The sequence below is a fragment of the Pseudophryne corroboree genome, chromosome 1, assembly GCF_028390025.1.
Source record: "Pseudophryne corroboree isolate aPseCor3 chromosome 1, aPseCor3.hap2, whole genome shotgun sequence".
Taxonomy (NCBI): domain Eukaryota; kingdom Metazoa; phylum Chordata; class Amphibia; order Anura; family Myobatrachidae; genus Pseudophryne; species Pseudophryne corroboree.
Genome location: NC_086444.1, coordinates 820,777,222 through 820,790,337, shown reverse-complemented (window position 1 = coordinate 820,790,337; position 13,116 = coordinate 820,777,222). Strand labels below are relative to the sequence as shown.

The window sequence follows — 13,116 nt, the reverse complement described above, 5'->3', positions numbered from 1 at the left end:
ATCGTTTCACATGAACCAACCTATTGTGGTGCCAGTGGCTACTGACACCTTAGCGGAATCGAAGTCTCTAGATGTGGTCAAATGTATGTAGCCAGAACGGCTCAGATTAGGAAAACGGAGGCTCTGTTTGTCCTGTATGATCCCAACAAGATTGGGGCTCCTGTTTCCAAGCAGACTATTGCACGCTGGATCTGTAATACGATTCAGCAAGCTCATTCTATGGCTGGAATGCCGTTACCGAAATCGGTGAAGGCCCATTCTACCAGAAAGGTGGGCTCATCCTGGGCAGCTGGTCTCGGCATTACAGCTTTTCCAAGCAGCTACTTGGTCGGGTTCAAACACTTTTGCAAAGTTTTTCAATTTTGATACCCTGGCTAAGGAGGACCTCTTGTTTGGTCAGTCGGTGCTGCAGAGTCATCCGCACTCTCCCGCCCGTTCTTGAGCTTTGGTATAAACCCCATGGTTCTTGAAGTGTCCCCAGCATCCTCTACGGACTAAGAGAAAAGGATTTACCGGTAGGTATTAAAATCCTATTTTTATTTTTTATTTTATTATCACAACCTCTCTGAAAATCTTAATATTAAAAATCAAAGTTAAATAAAAATCTACTGATTTGTCTGATAAGAGACTTTTCTATTTACTTTAAATAAGTAAAAGTGCATCTTTCACCTTTACACGTATCTCTATAAACATTAGGTTTTTTTCTTTGTAGGTGGTCTTAACAATTTCCCAACTCATGTGGTGTAGAGATCTAACGCATTGCCTTGAAGGAGAGGGCGAGGAAAACATGAATTCAGTCGTAGAGTTTGAAAAAGTTAACTTTGAGGTACGTTCTTCGATACAGTAGTAGATGTGTGAAAGAAAAATGTAGTTAAGAACTTGCAGATATTTCATTAATGCATACCTCCCAACTGTCCCGATTTTCACGGGACAGTCCCGTTTTTTGGGGACTGTCCCACCCGCGGGCTGCAGTGTCCCGCGGTGGGTGGGGTGGGGGGGCGTTGGGAGGCTCTAGACGCTGTGCCTCTCCCTCTGTCTATTCAGAGTCAGAGGGAGAGGGGGCATGCCAGCGGCTCACAGAGTGCTGGGCATGCCCCCTCAGTGACGAAAACGGGGTGTGGCTCGCGATCGCGGGTCCTCGGCGAAGCCACAACCCTTTTCTTAGGCCACACCCCTTTTTCGGGAGCGCGTGCGGCTTCGCCGCGCTTGTCTCCCTCTTTATGAAGCTGCAAAGTTGGGAGGTATGTTAATGTGAAAAAAGGGCATGTTTTTAATCACAGTATTGACTTTCAGATTTGTGTTCTGTCTCTCTTACTATAGCTGTAGTGTCTATTTAAATTGGTTTCCTAATATGACTACAAGTAAATGTGTACTTCTGTAGGTGCCAGAGAAGCAGAGCATGGTAAGTATTTCATTCAAAGGGCAGTGGAGACACCCATCCTCACTTCACAAATCACAGGTTTATTGAAGAAAAGCCACATACCTTCTTTAAAACAATGCTTAAGTTATTAGGCAACACTGTACCTTAAATTTGATATTCTGTTCAGTTAATAGTGGCTAGTGATGTGCACCGGACATTTTTCGGGTTTTGTGTTTTGGTTTTGGATTCGGTTCCACGGCCGTGTTTTGGATTCGGACGCGTTTTGGCAAAGCCTCCCTAAAAAAATTTTGTCGGATTCGGTTGTGTTTTGGATTCGGGTGTTTTTTTTTACAAAAACCCCTCAAAAACAGCTTAAATCATAGAATTTGGGGGTCATTTTGATCCCATAGTATTATTAACCTCAATAACCATAATTTCCACTCATTTTCAGTCTATTCTGAACACCTCACACCTCACAGTATTATTTTTAGTCCTAAAATTTGCACCGAGGTCGCTGGATGACTAAGCTTAGCGACCCAAGTGGCCGACACAAACACCTGGCCCATCTAGGAGTGGCACTGCAGTGTCAGACAGGATGGCAGATTAAAAAAATAGTCCCCAAACAGCACTTGATGCAAAGAAAAAAAGAGGCGCAATGAGATAGCTGTGTGACTAAGCTAAGCGACCCAAGTGGCCGACACAAACACCTGGCCCATCTAGGAGTGGCACTGCAGTGTCAGACAGGATGGCAGATTAAAAAAATAGTCCCCAAACAGCACATGATGCAAAGAAAAAAAGAGGCGCAATGAGGTAGCTGTGTGACTAAGCTAAGCGACCCAAGTGGCCGACACAAACACCTGGCCCATCTAGGAGTGGCACTGCAGTGTCAGACAGGATGGCACTTCAAAAAATAGTCCCCAAACAGCACATGATGCAAAGAAAAAAAGAGGCGCAATGAGGTAGCTGTGTGACTAAGCTTAGCGACCCAAGTGACCGACACAAACACCTGGCCCATCTAGGAGTGGCACTGCAGTGTCAGACAGGATGGCAGATTAAAAAAATGGTCCCCAAACAGCACATGATGCAAAGAAAAAAAGAGGCGCAATGAGGTAGCTGTGTGACTAAGCTAAGCGACCCAAGTGGCCGACACAAACACCTGGCCCATCTAGGAGTGGCACTGCAGTGTCAGACAGGATGGCAGATTAAAAAAATAGTCCCCAAACAGCACATGATGCAAAGAAAAAAAGAGGCGCAATGAGGTAGCTGTGTGACTAAGCTAAGCGACCCAAGTGGCCGACACAAAGACCTGGCCCATCTAGGAGTGGCACTGCAGTGTCAGACAGGATGGCAGATAAAAAAAATAGTCCCCAAACAGCACATGATGCAAAGAAAAAAAAGAGGCGCAATGAGATAGCTGTGTGACTAAGCTAAGCGACCCAAGTGGCCGACACAAACACCTGGCCCATCTAGGAGTAGCACTGCAGTGTCAGACAGGATGGCAGATTAAAAAAATAGTCCCCAAACAGCACATGATGCAAAGAAAAAAAGAGGCGCAATGAGGTAGCTGTGTGACTAAGCTAAGCGACCCAAGTGGCCGACACAAACACCTGGCCCATCTAGGAGTGGCACTGCAGTGTCAGACAGGATGGCAGATTAAAAAAATAGTCCCCAAACAGCACATGATGCAAAGAAAAAAAGAGGCGCAATGAGGTAGCTGTGTGACTAAGCTAAGCGACCCAAGTGGCCGGCACAAACACCTGGCCCATCTAGGAGTGGCACTGCAGTGTCAGACAGGATGGCACTTCAAAAAATAGTCCCCAAATAGCACATGATGCAAAGAAAAAAAGAGGCGCAATGAGGTAGCTGTGTGACTAAGCTAAGCGACCCAAGTGGCCGACACAAAGACCTGGCCCATCTAGGAATGGCACTGCAGTGTCAGACAGGATGGCACTTCAAAAAATAGTCCCCAAACAGCACATGATGCAAAGAAAAATGAAAGAAAAAAGAGGTGCAAGATGGAATTGTCCTTGGGCCCTCCCACCCACCCTTATGTTGTATAAACAGGACATGCACACTTTAACAAACCCATCATTTCAGCGACAGGGTCTGCCACACGACTGTGACTGAAATGACTGGTTGGTTTGGGCCCCCACCAAAAAAGAAGCAATCAATCTCTCCTTGCACAAACTTGCTCTACAGAGGCAAGATGTCCACCTCCTCCTCATCCTCCGATTCCTCACCCCTTTCACTGTGTACATCCCCCTCCTCACAGCTTATTAATTCGTCCCCACTGGAATCCACCATCTCAGGTCCCTGTGTACTTTCTGGAGGCAATTGCTGGTGAATGTCTCCATGGAGGAATTGATTATAATTCATTTTGATGAACATCATCTTCTCCACATGTTCTGGAAGTAACCTCGTACGCCGATTGCTGACAAGGTGAGCGGCTGCACTAAACACTCTTTCGGAGTACAGACTGGAGGGGGGGCAACTTAGGTAAAATAAAGCCAGTTTGTGCAAGGGCCTCCAAATTGCCTCTTTTTCCTGCCAGTATACGTACGGACTGTCTGACGTGCCTACTTGGATGCGGTCACTCATATAATCCTCCACCATTCTTTCGATGGTGACAGAATCATATGCAGTGACAGTAGACGACATGTCAGTAATTGTTGGCAGGTCCTTCAGTCCGGACCAGATGTCAGCACTCACTCCAGACTGCCCTGCATCACCGCCAGCGGGTGGGCTCGGAATTCTTAGCCTTTTCCTCGCAGCCCCAGTTGCGGGAGAATGTGAAGGAGGAGCTGTTGACGGGTCACTCCAGACTGCCCTGCATCACCGCCAGCGGGTGGGCTCGGAATTCTTAGCCTTTTCCTCGCAGCCCCAGTTGCGGGAGAATGTGAAGGAGGAGCTGTTGACGGGTCACGTTCCGCTTGACTTGATAATTTTCTCACCAGCAGGTCTTTGAACCTCTGCAGACTTGTGTCTGCCGGAAAGAGAGATACAACGTAGGTTTTAAATCTAGGATCGAGCACGGTGGCCAAGCGAATTAAGGGCTCCATCCACAAGTCCCACATGCCTAGCGGAATTGCTCTGTATTAGCTCCTCCTTCAATCTCTCCAGCTTCTTCTGCAAAAGCCTGATGAGGGGAATGACCTGACTCAGGCTGGCAGTGTCTGAACTGACTTCACGTGTGGCAAGTTCAAAGGGTTGCAGAACCTTGCACAAAGTTGAAATCATTCTCCGCTGCGCTCTTGTCAGGTGCATTCCCCCTCCTTTGCCTATATCGTAGGTAGCTGTATAGGCTTGAATGGCCTTTTGCTGCTCCTCCATCCTCTGAAGCATATAGAGGGTTGAATTCCACCTCGTTACCACCTCTTGCTTCAGATGATGGCAGGGCAGGTTCAGGAGTGTTTGCTGGTGCTCCAGTCTTCGGCACGCGGTGGCTGAATGCCGAAAGTGGCCCGCAATTCTTCGGGCCACAGACAGCATCTCTTGCACGCCCCTGTCATTTTTCAAATAATTCTGCACTACCAAATTCAATGTATGTGCAAAACATGGGACGTGCTGGAATTTGCCCAGATGTAATGCACGCACAATATTGGTGGCGTTGTCCGATGTCACAAATCCCCAGGAGAGTCCAATTGGGGTAAGCCATTCTGCGATGATGTTCCTCAGTTTCCTTAAGAGGTTGTCAGCTGTGTGCCTCTTATGGAAAGCGGTGATACAAAGCGTAGCCTGCCTAGGAACGAGTTGGCGTTTGTGAGATGCTGCTACTGGTGCCGCCGCTGCTGTTCTTGCTGCGGGAGGCAATACATCTACCCAGTGGGCTGTCACAGTCATATAGTCCTGAGTCTGCCCTGCTCCACTTGTCCACATGTCCGTGGTTTAGTGGACATTGGGTACAACTGCATTTTTTAGGACACTGGTGACTCTTTTTCTGACGTCTGTGTACATTTTCGGTATCGCCTGCCTAGAGAAATGGAACCTAGATGGTATTTGGTACCGGGGACACAGTACCTCAAGCAATTCTCTAGTTCCCTGTGAATTAATGGTGGATACCGGAAACACGTTTTTCACCACCCAGGCTGCCAAGGCCTGAGTTATCCGCTTTGCAGCAGGATGACTGCTGTGATATTTCATCTTCCTCGCAAAGGACTGTTGGACAGTCAATTGCTTACTGGAAGTAGTACAAGTGGTCTTCCGACTTCCCCTCTGGGATAACGAACAACTCCCAGCAGCAACAACAGCAGCGCCAGCAGCAGGAGGCGTTACACTCAAGGATGCATCGGATGAATCCCAGGCAGGAGAGGACTCGTCAGACTTGACAGTGACATGGCCTGCAGGACTTTTGGCTTTCCTGTGTAAGGAGGAAATTGACACTGAGGGAGTTGGTGGTGTGGTTTGCAGGAGCTTGGTTACAAGAGGAAGGGATTTAGTTGGCAGTGGACTGCTTCCGCTGTCACCCAAAGTTTTTGAATTTGTCAATGACTTGTGATGAATGCGCTCCAGGTGACGTATAAGGGAGGATGTTCCAAGGTGGTTAACGTCCTTACCCCTACTTATTACAGCTTGACAAAGGCAACACATGGCTTGACACCAGTTGTCCGCATTTCTGTTTATATAATTCCACACCGAAGAGGTGATTTTTTTTGTATTTTGACCAGGCATGTCAATGGCCATATTCGTCCCACGGACAACAGGTGTCTCCCCGGGTGCCTGACTTAAACAAACCACCTCACCATCAGAATCCTCCTTGTCAATTTCCTCCCCAGCGCCAGCAACACCCATATCCTCATCCTGGTGTACTTCAACAGTGACATCTTCAATTTGACTATCAGGAACTGGACTGCGGGTGCTCCTTCCAGCACTTGCAGGCGGCGTGCAAATGGTGTAAGGCGCCACCTCTTCCCGTCCAGTGTTGGGAAGGTCAGGCATCGCAACCGACACAATTGGACTCTCCTTGGGGATTTGTGATTTAGAAGAACGCACAGTTCTTTGCTGTGCTTTTGCCATCTTAACTCTTTTAAGTTTTCTAGCAGGAGGATGAGTGCTTCCATCCTCATGTGAAGCTGAACCACTAGCCATGAACATAGGACAGGGCCTCAGCCGTTCCTTGCCACTCCGTGTCGTAAATGGCATATTGACAAGTTTACGCTTCTCATCAGACGCTTTTAATTTTGATTTGTTGGTCATTTTACTGAAATTTTGTTTTTTGTAGTTTACATGCTCTCTACTGTGACATTGGGCATCGGCCTTGGCAGACGACGCAGCAGGTTCAGCACGAGGTGGAAGTGGATCTTGATCTTTCCCTATTTTACCCTCCACATTTTTGTTCTCCATTTTTTAATGTGTGGAATTATATGCCAGTAATATATCAATAGCAATGGCCTACTACTATATATACTGCGCACGACAACTAAAATGCACCACAGTTATGGATGGATAGTATACTGACGACACAGAGGTAGGTAGAGCAGTAACCTACTGTACCGTACTGCTATATATTATATACTGGTGGTCAGCAAAATTATGCACTGCCCACCTACTATATATACACCGCACCACTTAAATGCACCACAGGGATGGAAGGATAGTATACTTGACGACACAGAGGTAGGTAGAGCAGTGGCCTACTGTACCGTACTGCTATATATTATATACTGGTGGTCAGCAAAATTATGCACTGTCCTCCTACTGTATATACACCGCACAACAACTAAAATGCACCACAGGTATGGATGGATAGTATACTTGACGACACAGAGGTAGGTAGAGCAGTGGCCTACTGTAACGTACTGCTATATATTATATACTGGCGGTCAGCAAAATGATGCACTGTCCTTCTACTATATATACACCGCACCACTTAAATGCACCACAGGGATGGATGGATAGTATACTTGACGACACAGAGGTAGGTAGAGCAGTGGCCTACTGTACCGTACTGCTATATATTATATAGTGGTGGTCAGCAAAATTATGCACTGTCCTCCTACTATATATACACTGCACCACTTAAATGCACCACAGGGATGGATGGATAGTATACTTGACGACACAGAGGTAGGTAGAGCGGTGGCCTACTGTGCCACACTGCTATATATTATATACTGGTGGTCAGCAAAATTATGCACTGTCCTCCTACTATATATACACTGCACAACAACTAAAATGCACCACAGGTATGGATGGATAGTATACTTGACGACACAGAGGTAGGTAGAGCAGTGGCCTACTGTACCGTACTGCTATATATTATATACTGGCTGTCAGCAAAATTATGCACTGTCCTCCTACTATATATACACCGCACCACTTAAATGCACCACAGGTATGGATGGATAGTATACTTGACGACACAGAGGTAGGTAGAGCAGTGGCCTACTGTACCGTACTGCTATATATTATATACTGGTGGTCAGCAAAATTATGCACTGTCCTCCTACTATGTATACACCGCACCACTTAAATGCACCACAGGGATGGATAGATAGTATACTTGACTACACAGAGGTAGGTAGAGCAGTGGCCTACTGTACCGTACTGCTATATATTATATACTGGTGGTCAGCAAAATTATGCACTGTCCTCCTACTATATATACACCGCACCACTTAAATGCACCACAGGGATAGATGGATAGTATACTTGACGACACAGAGGTAGTTAGAGCAGTGGCCTATTGTACCGTACTGCTATATATTATATACTGGTGGTCAGCAAAATTATGCACTGTCCTCCTACTACTTCGCACAACAACTAAAATGCACCACAGGTATGGATGGATAGTATACTTGACGATACAGAGGTAGGTAGAGCAGTGGCCTACTGTACCGTACTGCTATATATTATATACTGGTGGTCAGCAAAATTATGCACTGTCCTCCTACTATATATACACCGCACAACAACTTAAATGCACCACAGGGATGGATGGATAGTATACTTGACGACACAGAGGTAGGTAGAGCAGTGGACTACTGTACCATACTGCTATACTGGTGGTCACTGGTCAGCAAATTTCTGCACTGTCCTCCTATACTACAATGCAGCACAGACATGGAGCGTTTTTTCAGGCAGAGAACGTAGATATTTTCAGCACACTCAGCACAGATATTTGCAAGCACACTGAGCACAGATACTTGCAGCACACTGAGCACAGATATTTGCAGCACACTGAACACAACTGAGAGGACGCTGCACGTCCTCTCCCTATCATCTCCAATGCACGAGTGAAAATGGTGGCGACGCGCAGCTCCTTATATAGGATACGAATCTCGCGAGAATCCGACAGCGGGATGATGACGTTCGGGCGCGCTCGGGTTAACCGAGCAAGGTGGGAGGATCCGAGTCTGCCTCGGACCCGTGTAAAATGGGTGAAGTTCGGGGGGGTTCGGATTCCGAGGAACCGAACCCGCTCATCACTAATAGTGGCACATAGATCCCTATCATTCTCAGTAGTATCTACATCTGTTATGTTAAGTTTACATCTCACGTCTTTGTATTTTTTTTATTTTTTTCTTGGGGGGGGGGGGGGGGGTTACATTTTTTGGTATTGAACTCTAGTTGGCACAGGTGTGGTGGAGAAGATCTACATTGTCCTGGTCAGAGCCGGCCCTAGGCATAGGCAAACTAGGCAAATGTCTAGGGCATTGGGAATGCCATGGGGTACAAGCATCTTCTGCTGATTAATTAAAATGATATGCGGCATGCCTGTATTCTGTATGTGACTGCATCTGCATACAAAATGCTATGTTACAGTGTTTTCCTGGAAATCATTGTAACTTAGCATTGCGTATGCAGATACAGCCACAGTCACACACAGAATATAGGCATGCCTCATAGCATTTTAATCAGCAGAAGCTGCTTGTGCATCCTAGCTACATAATAATGCAAATAAGACGCATTTTCACCAAAAAAGCACCCGACTTTTCAGTAAAAAAGGAATCTCCTGCTGCATGGCGTATTGAGGCGAGATGTATGGAGGACACATCTGTATCCAAGCAGAGGCAGAGGTCACAGTATTAGCGGACGTGTGAGTGCTGTGGGTGGGTTGGTTGTACAATAGTGTTCGTCATATGTGTAAGGGGCATTATATGTGTCATGTGTATAAATGCATTAATAATGTGCGGCATATGTGTAATGGACATTATGTGTATAAGCATTAATAACGGTTGGCATAACGTGTAAGGCGCATTATGTTTATAAGGACATTAATAATGTGTATTAGATGTGTAAGGGACATTACTGTGTGATATTATGTGTATAAATGCACTTCCAATGTGTGGCATTTTGTGTATAAGGTGCTCTATTGTGTGGCGTAACGTATAGAAAGGGCACTAGTGTGAGGTGTAATGTGAATAATGAGCAATATGGTATGGTGTAATGTGAATAAGGAGCAATTCAGTGTGATGTAATGTGAATAAGGGGCACTACTGTGAGGAGTAACGTATATAAGGTAAAGTGGTACAACTGTGTGATGTAATGTGAATTAGGGAAACTATCACATGATATAATGTAAATAAAGTTGCAGTACTGTGTGGCGTAATTTGAATTGTAACATAGTAGTATCTAAGGTTGAAAAAAGACAATTGTCCATCGAGTTCAACCTATTTGTGGTCTCCTATGCAGGATTATTTGGTCTAAAATTTTGACTGCTGTTGATGTCAGCCGTTGCGTTTTATCCCTCTTTATAGTAACTATAGTGCGTGCCTACGCACCATAACCCTGGATATCCTTATCCATTAAGAATTTATCTAACCCATTCTTAAAGGTGTTGACTGAGTCCGCCATTACAACTCCCTCAGGCAGGGAATTCCAAACACGTATTGACCTTACTGTGAAAAAGCCTTTACGCCGTATTGTGCGGAATCTCCTCTCCTCTAACCTAAACAAGTGTCCACGAGTCCTCTGTGTTGATCTAATCAAAAACTGGTCCCGAGCAAGCTCTGTGTATTGTCACAGATTTGAATATAAATGTGTGGGACCCAGAATTACAGGCGCTTATAGTAAATACAAAAAATATATATATGTATATATATATATACTCAGCAACACGTCCCTGGGGTGTGCGGAAATGATGGAACTTCAAATCACAATGTGGATGACCTTCTTCCTTTTTCTGAAGAATTTCTCTCCCCTCAGATTGATGTTAACATGGAAAGAGAATAGTATATATATATATATGTGTAATAATGTTTCAATAATAAATAAGTCTCTCTCAATGCTATAGACGTTAACACAGCAAGGACAATATTCATCCACCGATGAGGCGTACCCCATCTCACTTTCGAAACTAAAGGAACAAGCCTATAAAGGTATCTTTTTATCCACCTCTATGTCAGAAACCATAGATTTAGGTGATGGACCCTCTTCACCAGGAAAGTAAGCGTACCTCACTCACACAAAAAAGGAATAGTTGAAGCACATAAAGGTATCTTTTATGCTTTATAAGTTGAATGTAACGGCAATAAAGGTTATATTCAGACGCATCTGGGTTTCTTTCAATGGTCAACCGTGTTAATTATTAGCACCGGTTGACCATCGAAAGAAACCCAGATGCGTCTGAATATAACCTTTATTGCCGTGAGTAGGGTACGCCTTACATTCAACTTATAAAGCATAAAAGATACCTTTATGTGCTTCAACTATTCCTTTTTTGTGTGAGTGAGGTACGCTTACTTTCCTGGTGAAGAGGGTCCATCACCTAAATCTATGGTTTCTGACACAGAGGTGGATAAAAAGATACCTTTATAGGCTTTTTCCTTTCGTTTGGAAAGTGAGTTGGGGTACGCCTCATCGGTGGATGAATATTGTCCTTGCTGTGTTAACGTCTAAAGCATTGAGAGAGACTTATTTATTATTGAAACATTATTACACATATATATATACCATTCTCTTTCCATGTTAACATCAATCTGAGGGGAGAGAAATTCTTAAGAAAAAGGAAGAAGGTCATCCACATTGTGATTTGAAGTTCCATCATTTCCGCACACCCCAGGGACGTGTTGCTGAGTATATATATATATATATATACATATATATATTTTTTGTATTTACTACAAGCGCCTGTTATTCTGGGTCCCACACATTTATATTCAAATCTGTGTTATTACTTGAACTTTTGGTGAGGTTCTGTTGTGGTGAACCGGCCTACGGGCTGCTTTTCTGTGTGCCATTTACTAGGGATTCACAAACCTTTATCTTGCTTCTGTGTATTGTCCCCTTATATATTTGTAGATGTTGATCATGTCCCCTCTTAGTCTCCTCTTTTCCAGTGTAAACATGCCTAGTCTTGCAAGCCTTTCCTCGTATTCCAGCGTCTCCATGCCCTTAATTAGTTTGGTCGCCCGCCTCTGAACCTTTTCTAGCTCCAGGATATCCTTTTTGTAGTGTGGTGCCCAGAATTGTACACAGTATTCAAGGTGTGGCCTTACTTGTGATTTATATAACGGGAGTATAACACTCTTGTCCCTTGCATCAATTCCCCGTTTTATGCATGTTAATATCTTATTAGCCTTCTTTGCTGCAATCCTACTGCTGCTTAGTTTGCTATCTATGAGAACACCTAAGTCCTTTTCCTGTACAGAATTCCCTAATTTTACCCCATTCAGTACGTAGGTGTTGTTTTTGTTCTTGCTACCACAGTGCATTACCTTACACTTGTCTGTATTGAAGCACATTCCCCATTTCGCTGTCCATGCTTCTAATTTAACTAAGTCGTTCTGAAGATACTCAGCATCCTCCTCCGTATGTATAGCCTTACACAATTTGGTATCATCTGCAGAAATTTACACTGTGCTCTCTAGACCTTCTGTTAGGTCGTTAATGAAAATATTGAACAATAGCGGTCCTAGTACCGAGCCTTGTGGCACACCACTTAGCACTTCCGTCCAATTTGAAAAAGATCCATTAACTACAATTCGCTGCTCCCTATTATCTAACCAGTTTTTGACCCAAGTGCATATTGTGCTCCCTAGCCCTAATTCTTGTAGCTTGTAGATATGTCGCATGTGTGGTACTGTGTCGAAAGCATTGGAAAAGTCTAAATAGATTACATCCACCTCCTTACCCTGATCGAGGTTTGCACTTACTGTTTCATAAAAGCCAAGTAAGTTGGTTTGACAGGATCTGTCTTTCACAAATCCATGTTGATTCCTTTGATGACCTTATTGGCTTCAAGGAACTTCTGAATACTATCCCTTAGAATACCTTCCAAAACTTTCCCCACTATAGATGTAAGACTAACTGGTCTATAATTACCCAGTTCAGCTTTACTTCCCTTTTTGAATATAGGCACTACTTCCGCTATACGCTAGTCTTTGGGAACCAGACCTGATATAACTGAATCTTTAAAGATCAAAAATAGCGGTTTTGCAAGTTCAGAGTGAAGCTCCATTAGCACCCTTGGGTTAATTCCATCAGGACCAGGTGACTTATTTATCTTTAAATGTTTTAATCGGTGACAGGCTATCTCCTCACTTTAAGTACCTATCAGTGGGATAATCTCATTATTGAGATTGTGTGTTAGTCCCTGATTTGGGTCCTCTCTTGTAAATGTTGAAAAAATTCATTTAGTGTGTCCGCTATGTCATTATCATTTTTGATTAAGACTCCCAACTTGTCTTTTAAAGGGCCTATACTCTCCTTCTTTAATCTCTTGCTATTGATGTATTTAAATAATTTTTTGTGATTCGCTTTGCTTTCTTTTGCTACTAGTTTTTCAGTTTCTACTTTAGCCGCTCTTATTTCTTTTT

The 13,116-nt window shown here is 44.2% G+C and overlaps 1 protein-coding gene across 1 annotated transcript in view; it reads left to right on the top strand.

Annotated features, from left to right (window-relative positions):
• The window catches only part of DNAH6 (dynein axonemal heavy chain 6), a 679,574-nt gene that overhangs the window by 237,776 nt on the left and 428,682 nt on the right, over positions 1 to 13,116 (top strand). The window contains exon 26 of the mRNA XM_063919567.1: positions 713 to 826. Within this exon, the coding sequence (XP_063775637.1) occupies positions 713 to 826 (114 nt within the window). The remainder of the gene's footprint in view (positions 1 to 712; positions 827 to 13,116) is intronic.